This window comes from Leptodactylus fuscus, chromosome 5 (genome assembly GCF_031893055.1).
Source record: "Leptodactylus fuscus isolate aLepFus1 chromosome 5, aLepFus1.hap2, whole genome shotgun sequence".
NCBI lineage: Eukaryota > Metazoa > Chordata > Amphibia > Anura > Leptodactylidae > Leptodactylus > Leptodactylus fuscus.
This window is the reverse complement of record NC_134269.1, coordinates 29,957,310-29,981,793: the sequence shown is the minus strand read 5'-3', so window position 1 is coordinate 29,981,793 and position 24,484 is coordinate 29,957,310. Positions and strand designations below refer to the sequence as shown.

The window sequence follows — 24,484 nt, the reverse complement described above, 5'->3', positions numbered from 1 at the left end:
TAGGGGCACTATTCCTGACACTACTTTACCTTACAATGTTATAGGGGCACTATGCCTGAGACTACTATACCTTACAATGTTATAGGGGCACCATGCCTGACACTGTTATAGGGACACTTTGGCACATAATTAGTTATGTCCACTATACATGGACTTGTTCTAAGGGGATAAGACTAACCTGAATGTAATACGTAGCCTGTAATGCTGTGACAGGGATAAGCTCTTTGTATTTTTGGTGTGTAATAAGCCTTTTCCCTGTTTCCTCCCTGCAGGATGAACTGACCCCTCTACACTGTGCTGTAAGAAATGGCCATGTCCGGATCTCAGAGATTCTTCTGGATCATGGAGCCCCCATACAAGCCAAGACAAAGGTACGACTAATGCTGAATTGCTGAATAGCCTTGCTTATAAATATTTATTACCAGAAACTTTACGGAGTCCCCTAGTCACTGACCTGACCAGCTACCTATCCTGAAATCCCATAAATTCCTGTAACCTGCAGATGGCATATATATATACTTATATATACATCACTGTATATAGATCAGAGGTGTACTTTATAACTTCATGAATACTACATATTTTCCTGCTTACAGAACGGGCTGTCTCCCATTCACATGGCCTCCCAAGGAGATCATCTGGACTGTGTCCGGCTTCTGCTCCAGTATCAGGCTCAGATCGATGACATCACGTTGGATCATCTCACTCCTCTGCACGTGGCAGCTCATTGTGGTCATCACCGGGTGGCGAAACTTCTCCTAGACAAGGGAGCAAAGCCAAATGCCAGGGCCTTGGTAAGTACCATCAAGAAAGAACCACATTTGGATGCACAAGTTTTAGGGGTGTGACAAACTGAGCAATTGTCCCAGGCCCTTATTTGCTAGGGGGCCCCAAAGAAATGAATCCCAGGAGCAGTCTAGAAACACCCCAAAATTTTTAATGGCACTATTATTTGCAAACTGTATTGCAGTATTATATGGGAAGTATATGGCAGTATTATACACTGGGCCCACACCCAGCATCCCCTCCTGATTGGCTGTTTGAAGAGACTACACCATTCCAAAGAGTGCTGCAACCTCTTCACCTCCTTACCCTGGTTATTCAGTCATTGAGTTGTGTCTACGGTACGGTATGCCCAATATCTCCAAAATCTGATCCTTTTCTCTTGTCCTATGCAGAATGGGTTCACCCCTCTTCATATAGCCTGTAAGAAAAGTCATATTAGAGTCATGGAGCTTTTGTTGAAGTCTGGCGCCTCCATTGATGCTGTCACTGAGGTGAGAAGGGCCACCATACTGGCAGGCTTTTTCCTTTGGGTTGGAGACATCTTAACTTATTTCTACTATCGTCATTGTAAATCCTCATATAACTTTTCTCTATGACTTCATTTCCAGTCTGGTCTTACACCTCTCCATGTTGCTGCCTTTATGGGACACCTACCCATCGTGAGGACACTTCTCCAGAGGGGGGCGTCACCCAATGTCTTCAGTGTGGTGAGAACCGAATTATGTCATGACAATCTCTTTGAGTCAACCACCCAAAATTGAATGAAAAAAATGGTCTTCTAGAGAGGTGGTCTTCTCAAAGAAGATGGTTGGTATGGCAAATTGGAAATCCTTCGCAGAAAATGTGGTCTGGGGAAGAAGGTGGCCTTCTTAAACAAGAGGCCTTTTGGATAGGGTTCGTTGTATAGGACATTAGCTCAATGGAATGATGGATCCTCTTATGGGCGTGAGCTTTACCTTCCTCCTAGATAATGAACCAACATTGAAAGTTTGTGCTTGTGTGTTACAGAAAGTCGAGACGCCGTTGCACATGGCAGCACGTGCGGCACATACGGATGTGGCAGAATTTTTACTGCAGAACAAAGCAAAAGTGAATGCTAGAGCTAAGGTGAGAATATTAGAGGATCTATCTAGTAAAGCAGTACACACCTCTTGGGTCCCATGTCAGATTTGGGTCTACGAGATAAAATGATTCTAGGGACTCACGCTACAACAACCGTCCATAATAACCTCTTCAAATATGGGTGTCCTGTACTGGAGCATTATTGCATTAGAACCTGGGCCCCCTGAAGAATCCTCTGGAACACGGGTACACAGGCGTTTTTTTTCTCTACCTTCAAGAAGAGAAAAAAAAAGCAAAATAACTTATTTTCAGGCGGATTCCTCCTTGAAAAACCCATTGAAACCAATGGGAGGTGGAAAAAACTTGATTTTTTTTTACGTGGTTTTTGATGTAGATTTTGATGTTCTTTTTTAAAGAGAAGTTTTCAGGTCCATGCAGTGTGCTGGAGCAAAAAACGTGGGAAAAAAACGCAACAAAAACCGCATAAAAAAAAGGATGCGTCAAGAAAAGTTTCTTAATTCCTGAAGAAGATTTTTTCAAAGTGCAAAAAAACTGTATGTGAACATAGCCATCCAGTCGCGCACTCCGCTCCGGATTAGGCCCAAATGAATGGGCCTAGTCGGGAAGGAGTGTCTTCAGGCGGATTTCGCGAGGCGAATCCGTCTGAAGGAATAAGCATGTTGCTTCTTTTTGTTCCAGCTCCTGGAAAAAAGAACTGACCGGCTCCCGTTGATTTCAATGGGAGCCGTCATTTTGGTCAGGATTTTGAGGCGGATACCAAAAAACCCCGTGTGAACTTACCCTAATAGGGGCAGAAAGTCCGCAGAGGAAAACTCTGCAGACTTTCTGTGAAAAACGCTCCGTAATAAACCATGATGCATTTCAGATTAGCGTTTTTTGCAGCGTTTCACTTTGTGAGCCTTAGCCTAATAGAGTTCTTCCTTAGAGTATTGATGGGACCAGATATCCTATCCTTACCCTGTGAGACTATTTACCCTCCCTACATGTGAATCCCAAATTGTGGAAAATCTATGCTGCACTCTGGACCCCTTAAAACAGTAGAAATGTCTCTTTATATTCGTTTGTCCAAGCCCCACCCATTCTGAGTTCCAGTTGATCCCTGTAACGGTATCGGTGTATGACCTAGCTGTTTTTATTACCTTTTCCTAGGATGATCAGACCCCTATTCACTGTGCAGCCCGCTCTGGGCATTTGGATATGGTACGATTGCTGTTATCCCATGGAGCTCACCCGGACCCCCCCACTACTGCAGGCCATACACCATTACACTTGAGTGCACGAGGTGGGCACACCCAAACCGCTGAGCTTCTCCTGGACAACCAAGCCGCACATACTTCCATGACCAAGGTAAAACCTGAATATTCTGTGTTATTTTCTATATCTACCCTATTATCAAGACAGTACTTTAGCGCAGTAAAGAAGGAAGGTGGTCTGGTGCCCAAAGAAGATAAGCAAAAATTGCACCCCACCCTCACCCCTATGCTTGGTTCCATAGAGTCTACTTACTCACATAAACTGACCCCTCTATGACATGCTTACCATTGCATTTGTGCATATGACAGGTGCCCACAAAGAGTGCCTCCATATATATTGCCCCATCTAGAGAGTGTCCCTGAATACAGTGCTACAGCTACAGAGTGCCTCTATATACAGTGCTCCAGATAGAGAGTGTGCCATATACAGTACCCCAGCTACAGAGTGTCCTCATATACAGTGCTCTAGCTAGAGAGTGTCCCTATATACAGTACCCCAGCTAGAGAGTGTCCTCATATACAGTGCTCTAGCTAGAGAGTGTTCCCATATACAGTGATCCAGCTAGAGAGTGTCCCCCTATACAGTGCTCTAGCTAGAGAGTGTCCCCATATACATCGCTCCAGCTAGAGTGTCCCCTTATACAGTGCTCCAGCTAGAGAGTGTCCCTATATACAGTACCCCAGCTAGAGAGTGTCCCCATATACAGTGCTCCAGCTAGAGAGTGTCCCTATATACAGTACCCCAGCTAGAGAGTGTCCCCATATACAGTGCTCTAGCTAGAGAGTGTCCCCATATATAGTGACCCAGGTAGAGAGTGTCCCTATATACAGTGCTCCAGTTACAGAGTGTCCCCATATACAGTGCCCCAGCTAGAGAGTGTCCCTATATACAGTGCTCCAGTTACAGAGTGTCCCCATATACAGTGCCCCAGCTAGAGAGTGTCCCCATATACAGTGCTCCAGTTACAGAGTGTCCCCATGTACATTATCCAGCTTCACAGTAACCTCATACAAAGTGCTCCAGCTAGAGAGTGTTCCTCTATATAGAGTACCCCAGCTAGAGAGCACCTCAATTAAGTTTAATGAGTGACTCGACATACAGTTCCTCATCTAAAGATGGCCTACATGTACTGTGCTCCAGCTATATAGAGTTCCTCCATATGAAGTGCCCCAGCTTCATATACAGTGCTCCAGTTATAGAGTTCCTTCATATACAGTGCACAAGCTATAGAATGCCTCCATATACAGTGCCCTAGCTACAGAGTCCCATGTACCCCTTCTCCCACTATTATTTAATTTTCTCCCAAGACTTGTATGCAGGAGTATAAGCGATGATGTACATGGTATGCATGAAGCCGTAGACTCTGTGTACAGATAATATGGCCATTTGCATTAGAGCTAGGTCAAACTAAATGTAGATCTTTGAATTACAGTGAGTTTGGAACGCCATTGTCTTATATATAGAGCATATCACGGCCATGTTTGCCTCGCACCCTGGACTACAATAATTGCTGCATTAATTCTGCACCTTCCCCCAGGGCTCCGGGTTATAGATTCCCCTTGCTGCCCTGTCACCTTTCCCTGCTGAATATATCTCTGCTGAGTTGTCTCTTTCCTTTGCATAAATTGTCTTTATTGACCTCATTGTCATTTTGAAGCATTGCTCTTTGCTTACCTTTTTCTTCTCTCACCTCAGAAAGGTTTCACGCCTCTTCATGTGGCTGCAAAATATGGGAAGATCCAGATTGCAGAACTTCTGCTGGAAAGAGGAGCTCATTCTAACAGCGCTGGCAAGGTGACCCTCCGCAATTGTCATTGTCTTCTCCATGACCATAGAGCAAGGCTGGTCTAACAAAACCTATCGCTGCAAGAACATAATGGCCTCTCGCTTTAGGCCTGGGGTCGGAGTGACTGTTATTGCAGGTCATAGCACAAAAGTGTGAAACAACTGAAATTGTCAACAACTGTCTTATATTCTCGGTTCTTCAAAGTAGCCACCTTTTACTTTGATTACTGTTTTGCACACTCTTGGCATTCTCTTGATGAGCTTCAAGAGGTAGTCACCTGAAATGGTTTTCACTTCACAGGCGTGCCCTGTCAGGTTTAATAAGTGGGATTTCTTGCCTTATAAATGGGGTTGGGACCATCAGTTGTGTTGTGCAGAAGTCAGGTGGATACACAGCTGATAGTCCTACTGAATAGACTGTTAGAATTTGTATTATGGCAAGAAAAAAGCAGCTAAGTAAAGAAAAACGAGTGGCCATCATTACTTTAGGGAATGAAAGTCAGTCAGTCCGAAAAATTGGGAAAACTTTGAAAGTGTCCCCAAGTGCGGTTGCAAAAACTATCAAGCGCTGCAAAGAAACTGGCTGACATGAGGACCGCCCCAGGAAAGGAAGACCAAGAGTCACCTCTGCTGTGGAAGATAAGTTCATCCAAGTCACCAGCCTCAGAAATCGCAGGTTAACAGCAGCTCAGATTAGAGACCAGGTCAATGCCACACAGAGGTCTAGCCGCAGACACATCTCTACATCAACTGGTAAGAGGAGAATTTGTGCAGCAGGCTTTCATGGTAAAATAGCTGCTAGAAAACCACTGCTAAGGACAGGCAACAAGCAGAAGAGACGTGTGTGGGCTAAAGAACACAAGGAATGGACATTAGACCAGTGGAAATCTGGGCTTTGGTCTGATGAGTCCAAATTTGAGATCTTTGGTTCCAACCACCGTGTCTTTGTGTGACACAGAAAAGGTGAATGGATGAACTCTACATGCCTGGTTCCCACTGTGAAGCATGGAGGAGGAGGTGTGATGGTGTGGGGGGCCAAGCTGGTGACACTGTTGGGGATTTATTCAAAATTGAAGGCATACTGAACCAGCATGGCTACCACAGCATCTTGTAGCGGCATGCTATTCCATCTGGTTTGGTTTAGTTGGACCATCATTTATTTTTCAACAGGACAATGACCCCAAACACCTCCAGGCTGTGTAAGGGCTATATGACTAAGAAGGAGAGTGATGGGGTGCTACGCCAGATGACCTGGCCTCCACAGTCACCAGACCTGAACCCAATCCAGATGGTTTGGGGTGAGCTGGACCGCAGAGTGAAGGCAAAAGGGCCAACAAGTGCTAAGCATCTCTGGGAACTCCTTCAAGACTGTTGGAAGACCATTTCCGGTGACTACCTCTTGAAGCTCATCAAGAGAATGCCAAGAGTGTGCAAAGCAGGAATCAAAGCAAAAGGTGGCTACATTGAAGAACCGAGAATATAAGACAGGTTTTCAGTTGTTTCACACTTTTTTGTTAAGTATATAATTCCACATGTGTTACTTCATAGTTTTGATGCCTTTAGTGTGAATCTACAATTACCATAGTCATAAAAATACAGAAAACTCTTTGAATGAGAAGGTGTGTCCAAACTTTTTGTCTGTACAGTACATTATAGAGAGTGAAAGACCAACAAAATCAAATATATATATATATATATATATATATATATATATATATATATATACCGTATTTTTCGGACTATAAGACGCACTGGACTACAAGACGCACCTAGGTTTTAGAGGAGGAAAATAGGGAAAAAAAATTTTGAAGCAAAAACTGCTAAAATATTTAATATATGGGAGTTGTAGTTTTGCAACAGCTGCAAGGCCACATTGACAGGTGACCCTGCAGCTGTACGGGGATGCATAGAGCGTTTTTTTTTGCAGGGCCAGCTGTACTTTTTAGTTATACCATTTTGGGGGATATCTATTGCTTAGATCACCTTGTATTGAAAAAAAACAGGAGGTGATTTAGAACTTTTATTTATTTCATATTTTTAAAGCTTTTTTTTTTTTTTTTACTATTTTATTCCCCCCCCCCCCGGGGGCTTGAACCTGCGGTCACTTGATCGCAGGTCCCATAGACGGCAATACAACTGTATTGCCGTCTATGGGACATTCTGTATATTAGTATTACGGCGGCTGGTCATAGACCCAGCCGCAATACTAATACAGCAGTGACAGGCCGGGGAGCCTCATTAGGCTCCCGGCTGTCACCCGGACAGGTCGGCTCCTGCGATATCGCCGCGCAGGAGCCGGCCTGCAACTTTACAGGTACGGGGCCGGTGGGGACCGGCCCCGGGGGAGAAGGGGCCACGGATACTGACCCAGCATCCGCTGTACTAGAGAGGCGGATGCCGGGGAGGGATAGACGCCGGGGCCTGAGACATCGCTACGATCCTCTGCCCTGCATGAAGCCAGCGGCGGGGGCACGGAGGAGCCCCTGCTGCTGCTGGCTTCATGCAGGGCAGAGGAGCGCAGCGATGTCTCAGGCCCCGGCCCCTGTAATGGCGTCTATCACTTGCCGGCTTCCGCCTCTCTATTACAGCGGATGCCAGGCGCCACCTTCAGACTATAAGACGCACCCTTCTTTTCCCCCCAAATTTGGGGGAAAAAAAGTGCGTCTTATAGTCCGAAAAATACGGTATATATGAGACAAAGACAAAAAAAAATGTAAGAAGTTATAAAAGACACAAAAGTTTTGAATTTATAGCATATAAATAAAAAAGGACAACAATTAAGTCAATACAAAAATCCAAATATGTTCTAAATATACATGTAAATAATAATAAAAAAAAACACTGTACTTGAAAAAAAAAACAAAAAAAAACCAACTAAAAAAACACCTAAAAAAAATAAATAAATAAAGAATAAATCAAATAGATTTTAAAGATACCTCTATGTACACCTATCTGTCGGTCTCTCTATAGGGGACAAAGCCAAAAATATTGAAAAAGTTAAAGACAAAAAAGTTTTACATAAAAAAGGCAAAAATGAAGTGAACAAAAAAATCCAAACATGTTATCTTTATATACAGTATATAAATGGGAAAAAAAAGACCAAAAAGCCAACAGGATTTAAATTCAGATGGGTCATTAACATCTGATGGGTGAGGGGGGTTCGACTCCCAGGACACTCTTTTTGAAGAGATCAGAGCATTTGGGTCAGTGCTGCGGCCCCATTGATCACCAAGCACAGCGCCATACATTGTATAGTGGTTGTTCTTAGTATTGCAACTCAATCCTATTCACTTAAATGGGAATGAAGTACAACCAGTCCATCCAAGTGGAAGTGATATTCACCGCTGTTGTCGCTTCAAGCAGCTGATGGGTGGGGGTCCTGGTGGTCAGACCTCCACTGATCACGTATTGATGATCTTCCTGAATGTAATTCCTGTAAAAGAAATATTCTAAGTTTCCTCTTTATTACTCAATACCCAGGTGTATCTGAAACCCATACGGTATTATCTGATAGCCAATGTTTTTTAACTTTGTCTTTCTTTCTATATCAGACTGGTTTAACCCCTCTTCATGTAGCCGTGTATCACAATCATCTCAACATTGTCCGTCTTCTGTTGAATAAGGGAGCGTCTCCGCACTGCACCGCGCGGGTGAGTACAACTACTAGATATAATGGGCATATACAGTATATAGTATACAAAATAGGACATGTGCTTTATGGTGTATGGACAGAATTGGGATATTGGGAGACCAACTGGTTATAGGAGGTACAAGGAGGTACATCATAGATAGCCCTGTAATCTAGATATGTGAACACCATATTAATATTAATTGTATAGCAGTATTATTTAGTGTATTATAGCGCTGTTATTAGATGGCACTGCTATATGGTGCTTATAACTAGGTTCTGTACGATAATGTAGTCGGGGTAAGGAGGCCTCACTAAACCGCAATGTACCTGTATTGTGTTACAGAATGGATACACTCCGCTACACATGGCGGTAAAGCAGCGATCCGTCGACACAGCCCGAGCGTTGCTGCAGTTTGGCGCCACATGTAATGCGCAGTCTCTGCAGGGTGTCACCCCCCTCCACCTTGCTGCACAGGAGGGCCACGCGGATATGGTGACATTACTACTAAGCAAGCAGGGAAATGTGCACCTGGGCAACAAGGTAAGGATTACATCCGCCTCATCCTGTCTGCAGAACCACCACCTTCTGGTATATGACTTGTAGACTCTTCTCCCCCCGCATACCTGTTTATAGGGGGCACATCTGCTGGTACAGTCTTTCTCAAAGTGGGCGATAACGCCCCCTTGTGGGCGCTGGAGGCCTATAGGGGGGCAGTAAAGGGCACAGAGAAGATTGGGGGGCGTTGAAGCGGTTTAGGGGGGCGATGGCTAATTTAAAGGGGTGGTATCATAACAATGATTCTATCTATACTGCTTGTTAATGTGGATTTAAGACTTTTCCTAAATACACTGCTTCAGCAAAACTGCTTTGTTTGTCCACTATCTTACTTTATTCACTTCATTATGGACACTAGCACCTGGCCCCCTGCTCATTGCTGAGGGAGCCACATGACGTAGCTCCCTGCTGTGTGTGGGGGGGCTGAGTGTACGGAGCCAGCCTGTGTCTGCACCACACATACACATCACATACACATCACCTAGCTCCCTGCTGTGAGATAGGGGGGGGTGTGTGGAATAAGTGCTGCTTTCTTATATAAAGCAGTCTAAATCCTACTGGGCTAAAGGACCTGGTCTTTCTGTTCACTAGGATAAAGCTTTATTATATAGAGCAGGCTGCTAGTGGGCAGAGGAGCCAGGTCCTTTAGGAAACTCCGTACAAGGTAAATCCAAGTCTACAGGACCTTTTGATGACATCACAGGCCCTTCAGTCATCCCATAGGATCACGCTATGTGGTGGGCGGAGCTACACGCTAATTTGGGGGTGGGGCTAATTGACGCGAGCAAACAGGAAGAAAGAAAATTTTTAGGCAGCTTAGAAGGCAGATCAAGCTTCATGAGGCTACCCCTTTAAAATTGTTTATTTGCTTTTAACACAAACTTTACCGCTCCTTTAAGTCACCACGTTCAGTTGCAGATTACCGAACGCGGTGACTTACAGCTGTTTTTAAGTAAATTCGAGCCTGATATTAACAAACTTGTTAAAAATCATCAAATTCATCCTTCACATTAGATTAGTTTTAAAATTAAAATTGAAATGTTTGTTTTAATAACATGAATAAAAGTTTTCCTAATATTACAAAACGGTGTTTTACATTACCCTCATCAGAAAGTCTTATTTTCACATGACACACATAATTTAATTATTAACATAATGACTGCGATTGTGATTCTTAAGATGTAGTAAAGTAAAAAAATTTGGGGGGGGAGGGGGGCGCTAGAAAATAATTAATTCTCGAAGTGGGCGGTAGAGAAAATAAGTTTGAGAACCCACATGACTTGTAGACTCTTCTCCCCCCGCATACCTGTTTATAGGGGGCACATCTGCTGGTATATGACTTGTAGACTCTTCTCTCCCCCCACATATCTGTTTATAGGGGGCACATCTGCTGGTATATGACTTGTAGACTCTTCTCTCCCCCCACATATCTGTTTATAGGGGGCACATCTGCTGGTATATGACTTGTAGACTCTTCTCTCCCCCCACATGTCTGTTTATAGGGGGCACATCTGCTGGTATATGACTTGTAGACTCTTCTCTCCCCTCACATGTCTGTTTATAGGGGGCACATCTGCTGGTATATGACTTGTAGACTCTTCTCCCCCCGCATACCTGTTTATAGGGGGCACATCTGCTGGTATATGACTTGTAGACTCTTCTCTCCCCCCACATGTCTGTTTATAGGGGGCACATCTGCTGGTATATGACTTGTAGACTCTTCTCTCCCCCCACATGCCTGTTTGTAGGGGGCACATCTGTTGGCACCTGCTATTTTCTCACAATATTCAAGATCTCTGCTTGCTGTCAGTGAGCAGAAACTCACACAGACCTATATCTCCTTACAGTTCAGTCTAGGCCAGTGGTTCTCATGGTGCGGTATGTGTACCCCTGGTGGTACTTCCAGCTATCTCCAGGGCTACGCAATGCAGTTAGAGTCCCCTTCCCCCTTCCCTAATGGTAGTTTGAGGGGTTCACAACCCACAAACAATTCACACTCCAGAGTATACTGATAGGAGGCACAGGGGAGGTGTAAAAACATAACTAACCATGTTACTCACCTCCCCTGGGCTCTGGCGTTGCCCCCTGTGCTCTTCGGCCTCTAGAGATTGTCAAGGAAAGCTGAGTCCCAATCACAAGGGTCAAGACACGTGGGTCATGTGGCATAAAGGCGCTTAGCATCATAAAGCCACGTGATCCACGTATGATTGAGCCTCAGTGGCCTCTCATGTCACTCTGGAGGCCAGAAGAGCATGGGGAGCACTGCCGTATTGGTCTAGGATGGTTATGGGTTAATATCTAATACCCCTGGAGTACTACCGTGTTAACACTTATAACTATATTTTTATATAACATAGCAAAAGGGTCAATGGCAATGGCAGACATCTAGTTATGTGATAAGTTACTGTCTCCCTGCAGCTGCCCCTAGGGGGCGCTCAGTGCACAGTTCTTTTTGTACTCCATTATACTGTAAATCAGATTGCATAGTGAGTACCTCCCCCTAGTGGTGACAGCAATCTTGCCATAAAAACACGATCTGTCTTTAAGGGGTTAAACATTGTTACCATAAACTGAGAAGCCCTGACCGCAAATGTATCTGACGCCATCTATTACTGTAGGATTTCTGCGGATCATCACTTTATGACATTATGCGATTTTTTTCTGCTGTTCACAGAGCTCGCTGACCCCCCTCCACTTGGCCTGTCAGGAAGGTCACCTCAATGTAGCAGAAATCCTGGTGTCCCATGATGCCGCAGTGAGCGCCGAGACACGGGTAAACCCACAGACTTCTGGATGTTGCATGGGGTCTAATGACATGTCACCAACACAAAGCTAATCCTATACAACTTCCTATACGTAATAACATATATACGTTCTGTACTTAAGAAATGTATGTAAATAACAATGGTATAGACATCACATTCTACAGAGATAAGTGGTGGTACATAGACACCTGGTGGTACATATCTCTTCCTGCAGATCTGGTCCATAACTCCATGTAATAAATGTGCCTTTGTATGCAGGTACTAGTGTGTAGTACGGTCACGTCTGTGTCTTAGCGCTTACTCACATACTAGGCCTTTCTTTTAGATGGGGTTCACTCCGCTTCATGTCGCCTGCCACTATGGGAACATCAAGATAGTAAAGTTTCTCCTGCAGCACCAGGCCAATGTGAATGCGCCCACCAAGGTAGGCATGTTACCAGGTCTTTCACATTTTTCGCTTGATTTCCAGGCAAATACTGTCTGAATCTGCTATTGAAGTGAATGGGAGTGGGATATCATTCTGACCCTGCCACAAATACGCTGTGTGAGCTTACCCTTAGGGTCACCCACCATTCAGCCTCACCTTCATGACTTGCATCCATCAGTACTAGGGGCTGTCCCTGATATTGCAGCTTGTCCTCATTTCCAAATTTGTAGCATACTCATTAATGGGGGATCCTGAGTGAGGACCCCCACTATGAGGTTGGTGTACCCTGGATATATGGACAGGCAGAGGTGTAACTTGAAGCTCCTGGGCATTAAATGGATTCTACCATTAAAATCAAATTTTTTGTCGGTCATACGTAGGAATAACACTGGGGGCTTCCTCCATGCTATGAGAGAACTCTCCAGCGCCGCCTCCGTCTTCTTCAGGAACAGCCTCTTCACGCGTCTTCTTCCGGCACTGGGAGTCAAACTTCTAGGCCTCGGGCAGAGCCGACTGCGCATGCCCACAAGAAAAATGGTCACTTACACAGTAAGCTGCCATTTTCTTGTGGCCTGTGGGCATGCGCAGTCGACTCTGCCTGAGGCCTAGAAATTTGACCCCCAGCGCCGGAAGAAGACTCTTTAAGAAGCCGTTCCAGAAGAAGATGGAAGCATTGCTGGAGAGTTCTCTCGCAGCAGTGGAACGCCCCCAGTGCTGTTTGAGCGCTGGGGACCACCCCCAGTTCTGCGAGAGAACTCATTTGCATACTGATGAAAACCGGGATTTCTACCGAACAGCGTCGCGGAGAAGACATCTAAAGGTAGGACAAGAATAGCCTTTCTTAAGACTATTCCTATGTGTGACCAAAAAATTTGATTTTAATGGTAGAATCCCTTTCATTTAATATCTGTATCATGACCTCCAGCCTACGATGTGCTGTTTATAATACTGGAGTCACCTTATGTAAGGATGGGCACGCAGCGGGGCTTCCAGGGTCCATCTACAACTCCTACTGTACTTCCTGTAGCTATAATCTCCTTGAAAAGTGTTTCCAAGATTTTTATAGCAGGTAATGGGATAAATTACAATAATAACCAATATTTACTTCAGTCCCCCGCAGCTTAAGTGCAGATGCTCTGGTGGTCCCTGCTGGTCTCCGCCTACATGTCATACATGCACGTGATCTCTGCAGCTAGTCAATGGTTCCAACATGATGTCATGTACAGCACAAAGGCTTCTGCGGCCAAGGATGGGCTGCACTAGTCACCCAGATGTATGTGATGTCACTGCTGCAGAGAAGTAACAGAGACCAGCAGGGACCACCAGAGCAACAGCGCTGGATCGGCAGGGATTGAAGGGGTGTGCATTGGTAATTTTTTTGTTTTCTCACATTCCCTGTATTTGGACAGGGCCTCTCTAACCCTTTCAGTGATTTCCTGTCCTATTGCATGTGCACAATGATGGAATACTTAAAGGCGGGGGTGCCATTTTGCTTAGAGGCCTGTTATATAGATGATGAGGGTAATGTGATACATGGTTGTTATATATTTTTTCTTGTAGTTGGGGTTCACTCCACTTCACCAGGCTGCCCAGCAGGGGCACACAGACATTGTCACCCTTCTGTTGAAGAACGGAGCGTGCCCAAATCAAGCCAGCATGGTGAGAGCTGCCAGTTTCCGCTTGGCCTCTCCTGTCCTTCTGTCTTGTCCAATGTCTTAGAAGACGTCTTCTGTCTTTGTTGTCCTGAGCCCTGTACTCTGGCAGTATTTGACTCTCGTTGTTTTTTTATCAGCCTGTCCTGTTTTTTTGTTATTTTTTTTTCCTGTTCCTGTCACCTGTCTTGCCTTCCGTTACTCTGCCTCATCACCCATCATATGCCTCTTCTTGGCCTCTCATGCCTCATTCTTTTCCTCATTGCCCTATTGCATCCTCCCGTGCCCTACGCCTCTGCAGAATGGGATCACGCCGTTGGCCATTGCAAAGCGTCTAGGATACATCTCTGTGACAGACGTTCTCAGTCTGGTGACAGATGGACCACACGTCCAGGTGAGTAGTAACACGGGAGGTGAGGGAGTAAGGAACGGGAAAGCTAAAGCCACAGGTCTTGGGGTTGAAATATGAAAACAGTATCGGACTGAAGATCCTTGGGGCCACCAGATAAAATTATTTTAGGTGTCCACCGTCCAACTATCCTAGGGAATAGACCAAAGTACCCTTCTAATTTGGGTGACCTCTGCTGGACCATTATTGTGTTGGAGACTTGGCCCAATGGAAGAGCCTCTGGTACTTTGGTGGGCCAGTCCGACTATGCATGAAGACCCTAGGAAAATACAACAGGAGGTAGATTTGAGGGATACCTAACAGGTTCCATACGGGTAGACAGCCACATAGTGTTCCAGTAGTTACAAGGGCTTATTATCATTTGTGCAAAGGCAGAATAAAACTATCCATAGACATTAGAGTAAAGGGTTATCCGGTTCCAAAGATAGATGGCCTATTCTTAGGATAAGTAGGAATATCCAGCAATCAGAAACCAAAGTAAGAAGAATAAAACTTAGCTTTTAATAGTCTATTGTAAAAATCCAATCCATTTCATTCAGGGCGAGAATACAGCCTTGTGAGAATATAACGACCTGTTTACGCGTTTCAGAACTACATGTTCCTTAGTCACAGCATAGCTATTCTTAGGATAGGCCATCAATATTAGATCTGTAGGGTTCTGAGACCTGGGACCCCTGCAGATTAACGTTACCAAGGCTGAAGACTATGGGACAGTGCTGCAGTACCTACACTCACCACTACAGTTTGTATGGCAAGTGAGCAGTGTGGCTCAGTACTTGTGATCTGCAGGGGTCCCGGGTGTCAGACTCAACAGATCTAATATTGATGGTCTATCCCCAGAAATGGCCATAAGTCAAAGAAATTGGATAACCCCTTTAATATCCAAATTCTCCAAATTTTATGGAGCTGGAAGACTATCCAGTATGGAAGGCTTGAACATGTTCAATGACAACAGGATAGATTCTTTTGTTCTCAAGGGAATTAGGCTGCTGTCTGAGCACATGCATGCTTGGTTGAGCTGAGCATGCATGTGCATGGGGGGTCAAGAGTGATAGTGTAGTTTTTGGCTAAAGCTGCTGGTCTCCCCTGGTGGTACAAAGCACATCCAAGATGCTGCAGTGTCAAAGAGGTTGTCTTTGATGGGACAACCCCTTTAAAGAGGACCTTCCCAACGCCAGTTCTTAGCATCTGGTAATAAGTGCCATTTCGCCAATTCCGTCCCAGTTGGACTTTTTAGCCTGATATACTTTTTAGTCTCTGTACTGTCAGGAGGGCGGGGTCAGGCAGGAGCAGACAAGAGGGTGTGATTCTGAGCTCTGATTGGAGCTCTAAATCACGCCCCCTGCCTGACACCGCCCTTCTGACATCACAGAGCTTAAATAGCACATCAGGCACCAAAACTACCTGCATTTGTTGCTCAAGAGTGGTGGGGGCTAGAGAGAAAATTCCAACTGTGCTGGAATCAGTAGAGCGGAGACTATTAACTGATCCTAAGAACTTAAATTGTTGGAGGCACTGAACGATCCTCTTCAATGCAATGACTACAGGCAGAATATATACAATTCTCAGGCTCTTCAAATGACCAGAAAAGTATGAGCCTAAATGAGATTCCCCTTCTCCTTCACAACCATATTTATTGCCCCAATGCCCAAAATGAAGTAACTTTACAATGAGTCTTGGCAGACCTCTGCATCTCCATAGCCACAGACAACAAACAAACTCTATGTAGTCAGATCTTAAAGCCAGAATTACATACATTCAGTAGGTCACTAAGAAGTAGAGGAATGATGGAAGAAACCAGTGGCGTAACTGGGAATGGAGGGGCCCCGTAGCGAAACTTATGACATGGGGCCCCCCCAACCGACGCCGACGACCTCGACCGACCCCCTCTTCTGCATTCCTGCACGCTCTATTATGTCCCATAGTGGCCCCTGCACACAGTATTATGTCCCTTAGTGGCCCCTGCACACAGTATTATGTCCCATAGTGACCCCTGCACACACTATTATGTCCCACTGTGGACACCCATAAGCAATTATTATACTCTGGTGTCTTTTCAGACCCCAGAGTATAATAATCGGAGACCTGGGTGAATAAAAACATAAAAAACTACTGTTTCTTTCCTGTCTGTCGGCCTCCGCTGCCGTCCTTCTTCAATGACGTCGGACGTCACGTGTGACGTTAGAGACGTCAGACAACTAGGAAGGAGGCCTGGCAGGATTGTGGAGAGGTAAGTAACTGTGTTTCTTACCTCTCCCGGGCCTCCGATCATTATACTCGGGGGTCTGCAAAGACCCCCGAGTATAATGATAGTGCTTGTGGGGCCCGCGGTGTCACTTACCGATCCCAGCCCAGCCAGGATCAGTAAGTAAATAGGGCCCGTAACGGCCTATTACAAAAAAAAAACAAAAAAAACGCAGTGGTAGCGGCTGTCACCGGGCCCCTAATGTCTCGGGCCCTGTGGCAGCTGCCTCTGCTGCTATGGCGGTAGTCACGCCACTGGAAGAAACGTAGGACTATGGAACCAGACTGCGTGGAGTGTCGTCTGTTACTATGGAAACGCATAGGTTTGCCTATTTACTGATAAACAAAAAATTTTATATTTTTTATCAAGAGCTTTTATAAAGTTACTTCATTATGTATATTAGATGTATTGGGACAATTTAAAAAAAAAAAATAGTCGCGGAAGTGAAAAAATTGTCTCAGCCCATAGCAATGTGATGCTAAGGATAAGACATCATCCTGTATATGGTTGACTGTCAATAGGTTAAAAAATTTGCTAAAATTGTATTATAATCCTATATACTTTTGTCATAGATACCTTTTCACAGATTTGTTACCCAACATGTAAAACTTTACTCTGATCAGAAAATCCAGGATATTCGAGAATGACAGCTAATGCTTCAGAAACAGCGCCACTATTGTCAATAGGCTGAGGCTGGTATTGCAGGGCAAGTAAATAAGACTAAGGCCGGATTCACACGGAGTATTGTGGCTCGTCATTTGGTACGTACACTCCGCGGGATCTTTTGCGGGCCGTATACGCTCCCATTGTTTTCAATGGGAGCCGGTACCGTATACGCGGCGCTATTTTGCGGCCGCCGCAAAATCACGGCAATGGGATCGTATACGGCCCGCAAAAGATCCCGCGGCGTGTATGTACCAAATGATGAGCCACAATACTCTGTGTGAACCTGGCCTAAGGTGCAATACCAGAAAAAGCCCATAGACAAGAGAGGCGCTGTTTATAGTGATAAAAGCAGATCCTTTTTAAAGGGGCCCAGTCACATTAAATATTTAGTTTTAGTATTTTATAGCCCATGAGGTGCGATCTATAGTTTTGAGAGTGACATTCAGTATAACTTGTTATTTTTGCATTTTAGTTATTGCTTAATCTGGGTTTAGGAGTCCAGTGGGCGGTCCTACTTAGTGATTGTTAGCTGTCAATCACAGATTAGGACCACCCACTGGACTCTTAAGCGCAGTATGAACATAGGTTAAAATGTAAGTTATACTGAATTTTACCCTACAAAACTATATATCATTCTGCCCAGCTCCACCGCCTCTATAACGTGCTGCTTTCAGATTGTACAACATGTTTAACATGACAGGATCCCTTTAAGTATTTTGTAAGCGCACAGACGTGCTGGCTGTAGACAAGTTTCACAGCTCCCAGTTGTATCAGCCATAGGGGGTAGTTGAGATTCTGCAGTCATAAGCAGCACGCTCACGCTGATGGAAAACAGCATGAAGTCAGTGCTGGGAATATCTCTACGGCGGATCATTGATTTCAATGCCTGGAGATATCTGCTGAGCACTGTCAATATCAAATGATCCCCTTAGGCCACAATATCTGACAAGTCCAATACTCCAGCCTCAGATTCTAGGAGCTAGACATCGACCTGCAGTAACATCGTGGCAGATATAGGGGGCGGTAGTCAGACAGAATTATTGGTAGGGTGTCAGGGCCAGTTGGTGACTTTGTCTCTCCCACAGCTAGCCAACGAAAGGCACAGGATGAGCTTCCCAGAAACTGTGGACGAGATGCTGGATGTGTCAGAGGATGAAGGTGAGAGGAGCCATTCTGTTACCCGGAAGCCTTAACATTCACCTGCCCCGTCCCCCAACCCTCCCTTTCTGTGTCCGTGTATATGTCCTCTACTATTGCCCTCCTCCTCCTCAGTTGACCCCGGATTGGGCCCTGGATAAACCTGTGGCTGTTCTTACTTTCTAGGAACTCCCCATTTGCCTCTACATGGTAGGACCTATGGTACTTTTTACCACCCACCATAGCAGCCTGATCCATTCAGCTTCTTCCATCCCATCAGCCTTAATAGCCAGAAAATGCGGCATCTCACTAGTCTATAATGTCCTGTTACATTTTAGCCCCAACTTTGCCTTAACTCGATCAATGTGTAACTTAAAGGAACACTCCAGGAAACACTGGTGCACTGTGTTAGGCCTAATGCAGGGGTGCGTCATGCCCCACCCCTCATACACTAGAGATCGGAGCTCCTGTCATGCTCCACCCCCGCAGAGCCAAAGGGGTGGGAAATCCCATGTCATGCTCCACCCCTGAAGATGATGCTCCACCCCTGAAGAGCTGTACTCTGCCCACACAGTGTATGAAGGTTGTTTGAAGTATTCCTTTGAATATTATGCTGTATATTTCTTATTATTTTATTTCTACATTGGGTTACCACCTTCTCTATCCACAGGGTTCAGATTTATTCCACGACTTGTATTATTTAGTAGCACTACATTAGTTTGTGCACCGCCTTTTACTTCTAGTATATGCATAGCGTGGTATATATTTTAGTAGGTAGCATATTTTAGCTTGTCCTAATAGTATACAAGACTTGCATAAATTAGATAATGATCTAACCACAAAGCACAAAAGGTCATTACAGCAATGGCTGCTCACTGCAGTACCTGACACCCAGATATCAATACACACTTGGCCGTGTCTGGTGCTGCAGTTCACTTGTATTCACTTGAATAAGCAGCGCAATGCCCTCATTTCCCCTACGGCTCCAGGCTATACAGGACTACGGTTAGAAGAGGCGCTGCAGACTACACGGTCACTGCTGTTATAGGGGACTCCACTACACAGCCAGACTGCTATTATTGAGGCCCTATAGACTGCATAGTCAGACTACTGTTATAGGGGGCGCTACAAACTTCACAGCCAGACTGCTGTTCTATGGGACTCCAGAGAGACTGCTGATATAGGGGGCGCTCCAGACTACACTGGGGCGCTGATATAGGGGGCGCTCCAGACTACACTGGGGCGCTGATATAGGGGGCGCTCCAGACTACACAGCCAGACTGCTGATATAGGGGGCGCTCCAGACTACACAGGGGCGCTGATATAGGGGGCGCTCCAGACTACACAGCCAGACTGCTGATATAGGGGTCACTGCAGACTACACAGCCAGACTGCTGATGTAGGGGGCGCTCCAGACTACACAGCCAGACTGCTGATATAGGGGGCGCTCCAGACTACACAGACAGCCTGCTGATATAGGGGTCGCTCCAGACTACACAGCCAGACTGCTGATATAGGGGTCACTCCAGACTACACAGCCAGACTGCTGATATAGGGGTCACTCCAGACTACACGGCCAGACTGCTGATATAGGGGTCACTCCAGACTACACAGCCAAACTGCTGAAATAGGGGGCACTCCAGACTACACAGCCAGACTGCTGATATAGGGGTCACTCCAGACTACACGGCCAGACTGCTGATATAGGGGGCGCTCCAGACTACACAGGGGCGCTGATATAGGGGGCGCTCCAGACTACACAGCCAGACTGCTGATATAGGGGTCACTGCAGACTACACAGCCAGACTGCTGATATAGGGGGCGCTCCAGACTACACAGCCAGACTGCTGATATAGGGGGCGCTCCAGACTACACAGACAGCCTGCTGATATAGGGGTCGCTCCAGACTACACAGCCAGACTGCTGAAATAGGGGGCGCTCCAGACTACACAGGCAGACTGCGGATATAGGGGTCACTCCAGACTACACAGCCAGACTGCTGATATAGGGGGCGCTCCAGACTACACAGCCAGACTGCTGATATAGGGGTCACTCCAGACTACACAGCCAGACTGCTGATATAGGGGTCACTCCAGACTACACGGCCAGACTGCTGATATAGGGGGCGCTCCAGAATACACGGCCAGACTGCTGATATAGGGGTGGCTCGTGACTACACAGCCAGACTGCTGATATAGGGGGCGCTCCAGACTACACAGCCAGACTGCTGATATAGGGGTCACTCCAGACTACACAGCCAGACTGCTGATATAGGGGGCGCTCCAGAATACACAGCCAGACTGCTGATATAGGGGTCACTCCAGACTACACGGCCAGACTGCTGATATAGGGGGCGCTCCAGACTACACAGGGGCGCTGATATAGGGGGCGCTCCAGACTACACAGCCAGACTGCTGATATAGGGGTCACTGCAGACTACACAGCCAGACTGCTGATGTAGGGGGCGCTCCAGACTACACAGCCAGACTGCTGATATAGGGGGCGCTCCAGACTACACAGACAGCCTGCTGATATAGGGGTCGCTCCAGACTACACAGCCAGACTGCTGAAATAGGGGGCGCTCCAGACTACACAGGCAGACTGCGGATATAGGGGTCACTCCAGACTACACAGCCAGACTGCTGATATAGGGGGCGCTCCAGACTACACAGCCAGACTGCTGATATAGGGGGCACTCCAGACTACACAGCAGGACTACTGATATAGGGGTCACTCCAGGCTACACAGCCAGACTGCTGATATAGGGGGCACTCCAGACTACACAGCCAGACTGCTGATATAGGGGGCGCTCCAGACTACACAGCAGGACTACTGATATAGGAAATGCTCTAGACTACACAGGGGCACTGATATAGGGGCGCTCCAGACTACACATCCAGACTGCTATTATTGAGGGCAGTCCAGACTACATAGTCAGACTACTGTTATAGGGGGCGCTACAAACTTCACAGCCAAACTGCTATTATTAAGGTTGGTCCAGACTACACAGCCAGATTGCTGTTGTCAAGGGTCTTTTATAATACAGGATGTTATTATAGGGGGTTCTCCAACACACACAACCAGACTCCTATTATACAGGGTGCTCCAGAATACACAGCCACACTGTTGTTATAGCCAGGATACAGTAACCTCTTGAGTGTCCTCTAGTGGTGGCTCCAAGTAGCAAGACTTTTATCACTTACCTCTATGCCAATGTAGGAGAATTGTCCATGATAAATATAATATTAATCAGCACACGATATAATACCTAAGGTGGGGATTTACCGTACTGTACGTAGAGATTCCCTTATTAAGTCGTTAACTCTTAATTAATCATGCTGCTTGTAAATAACATGTTAACCTCAGCGATTTATTGTACATTAGGATGCATTTATTTCATTATTACACTTGGGCTTTGAGAACTTTCACCCGGCTTTATAAAGTGTTAATTAGATGTTGGTTTTGTTCTTCGTTATATAAACAGAGGTAATTAGCATGTTTCATTAGGATCCCATTGACAGATAATTAGTGCTCATTTACAACCCAAATGCCTTTAGTCATAGCCTGCATTGTTACTCTATGTTACTTACATGCTGTCTTTACTTCTATGTCGCCTTTATGAATTGAATATAGTGAATAAAAGCTCAGGAGGGCCTGAAATGTGAGAATATTACAAGGCTTTGAAGCCGGGATGTGTAGGCTTGGCCAGGCTTCTCCATAATGAAACACTATGCTATATTGGAGGGTGTTTTATACTCTGCTCTTAGGGCAAGTGCATTTCTAGCTGTTGATACATTCATCAATATGACAGCGATAGCATGGCGTATATGGGGTAAATACATCATGAACAGTAATGGACTCAAACTCTGTGTCAGGCTTCACTAGGGAGGTAAAGTTCTACTGGAGGCAGCAGAACAGACCCACTAGTCCCGGGGAGAAATGGTTTATCACAGATCCATGTCGTCCAGGACACTGGCACATGTTCAGGATGTTGCAGAAACAGGACATTGCAGGTTAGAACATGTGCAGGAATATTCAGGAATAGGACACTGCAGGTTGGCACAGGTGCAGGAAAATTCAGGAACAGGACATTGCAGGATGGCACAGGTGCAGGAAGATATAGAAACAGGATATTTCAGGCTGGCAGACATGCAGGAAGATTCAGGAACAGGACATTGCAGGTTATTAAAGGAGCAGTAAGATTCAGGAACAGGACACTGCAGGTTGGCACAGGAACATTAAATTTGCAATTTGGGACAGGTGCAGGAAGATTCAGGAACAGGACATTGAAGGTTGGCACATGTGCAGGAGGATTCAGAAACAGGACATTGCAGGTTGGAACAGGTGCAGGAAGATTCAGGAACAGGACACTGCAGTTTGGCACAGATGCAGGAAGATATAGAAACAGAACATTGCAGGTTGGCACAGGTGCAGGAAGATTCAAAGATTCAGGAACAGGACATTGCAGGTTGGCACAGGTGCAAGAAGATTCAGGAACAGGACATTGTAGGTTGGCACAGGTGCAGGAAGATTCAGGAACAGGACATTGCAGGTTGGCACAGATGCAGGAAGATTCAGGAACAGGACATTGGAGGTTGGAACAGGTGCAGGAAAATTCAAAGATTCAGGAACAGGACATTACAGTTTAGCACAGGTGTAGAGAGATTCAAGAACATTGCAAGTTGGCACAGCTGCAGGAAGATTTGGGAACAGGACATTGTAGGATGGCACAGGTGCAGGAAGATTTAGGAACATGACATTGCAAGTTGGCGCAGGTGCAGGAAGATTCAGGAACAGGACATTGCAGGTTGGCACAGAAGCAGGAAGATTCACTAATGTTAAATTATTCATGCAGTAGAAGACTTATACGCCTCGAGATAGTCACGGTAGGTAGTCTACACGCATGGATGTTGGCTGCTGGTGAGGCCCAGTCGTCCACATGGTTTGGACATTAAGGACTCCAAAGAAAAAGTTTGAGTTGGTCAAACATATGAAATGAATGTCAGTTACTGATTCACTAGGACTAACAATACATCTAATATGTATGGGGGTGCAATACACTATCACGGCAATGTAGCAGAATCTGACATTCACATCTCAACCACTGGGTGGCCCCAAATAGACACATACAGAATATAATCTTGTGACAGAGTAACACAAAATCATATTGTTTGTAAAAGCTGGTCATCTCGCTCCACACGTCTCAGGATATTCTCAGCCAAAATGAAAGGTGAAAAAGGACACATCTGTACCTTCCCTGACCTGCAAAATGGAGAATTAATAATTTACTTTTGTGCCACCTTTACCTGTCCCTGTCAAACCCTAATGTCATGCCCCATGTTTGCCTGTGTGTGAATGAGATCTTAGATGGTCTTCCTAGCTCACAGGTCCATATTATGGTGATGTCAGGGAAAACTATGACACCGTACACTGTCTTTATAGCATGGCATAGAATAAAGCCATTGGAAGAATTATTAACCCTTGCCGTATTTACAGCTCAGACATTGAGCCGCATGTACATACAGATGTTTTATAGGTCTGAGTGTTACTCCAGCCTTAAAGTAATAATACCCATGTTATATAAAGTGAAGGATCACTCTCTCTTTCTATAGGTCATTTGCATAGCCACGCTTCTCATTAGCATAACGCCTACTATTACAGGCTTCCACAATCTCTCTTTGGGTCATTACTGCTGCACATATCAGATATCTCTGTCTTTGTGCTTATTCGCATGTTGTGTGTATGATCGTCTACTTGCACGTGTTATTATTTACCGCTGTCGTTTCTGTATGTTACGTTCCTATGTTCTTATGTGAAGCCGTACTGGAGATCCCTCCGATGATGGACGTGTACATACACTTATATGTGACCCCCAGTTGTATGGGTGTGGGACTCTAGTTACTTGCAGTTGTCTGTATTTCCCCTTTACTGTCTTCAGGAGAGGAGCCCCCAGACTTCAGACCTCCTCCCTCAGGGCCAAGGGAACCCGATGAAGACACCGATATGGAGTTCTTACCAAAACTGGACCAGGGGTAAGTACAGATGGGCATTATATTACGTGGGGGTCTATGGTTGCCTTTCGTGTCCC

The 24,484-nt window shown here is 45.6% G+C and overlaps 1 protein-coding gene across 8 annotated transcripts in view; it reads left to right on the top strand.

The window, feature by feature from the left end:
• The window catches only part of ANK1 (ankyrin 1), a 183,494-nt gene that overhangs the window by 114,332 nt on the left and 44,678 nt on the right, over window positions 1-24,484 (top strand). For 6 of the 8 annotated variants that reach the window (XM_075272755.1, XM_075272753.1, XM_075272752.1 and 3 more), the window contains 16 exons: window positions 273-371; window positions 597-794; window positions 1,179-1,277; window positions 1,395-1,493; window positions 1,795-1,893; window positions 3,019-3,216; window positions 4,819-4,917; window positions 8,460-8,558; window positions 8,883-9,080; window positions 11,770-11,868; window positions 12,186-12,284; window positions 13,848-13,946; window positions 14,241-14,333; window positions 18,345-18,417; window positions 18,583-18,606; window positions 24,335-24,428. In XM_075272755.1, coding sequence (XP_075128856.1) covers window positions 273-371; window positions 597-794; window positions 1,179-1,277; window positions 1,395-1,493; window positions 1,795-1,893; window positions 3,019-3,216; window positions 4,819-4,917; window positions 8,460-8,558; window positions 8,883-9,080; window positions 11,770-11,868; window positions 12,186-12,284; window positions 13,848-13,946; window positions 14,241-14,333; window positions 18,345-18,417; window positions 18,583-18,606; window positions 24,335-24,428 — 1,769 coding nt within the window. The remainder of the gene's footprint in view (window positions 1-272; window positions 372-596; window positions 795-1,178; window positions 1,278-1,394; window positions 1,494-1,794; window positions 1,894-3,018; window positions 3,217-4,818; window positions 4,918-8,459; window positions 8,559-8,882; window positions 9,081-11,769; window positions 11,869-12,185; window positions 12,285-13,847; window positions 13,947-14,240; window positions 14,334-18,344; window positions 18,418-18,582; window positions 18,607-24,334; window positions 24,429-24,484) is intronic. The other 2 variants (XM_075272759.1, XM_075272754.1) reach the window with 1 other exon arrangement.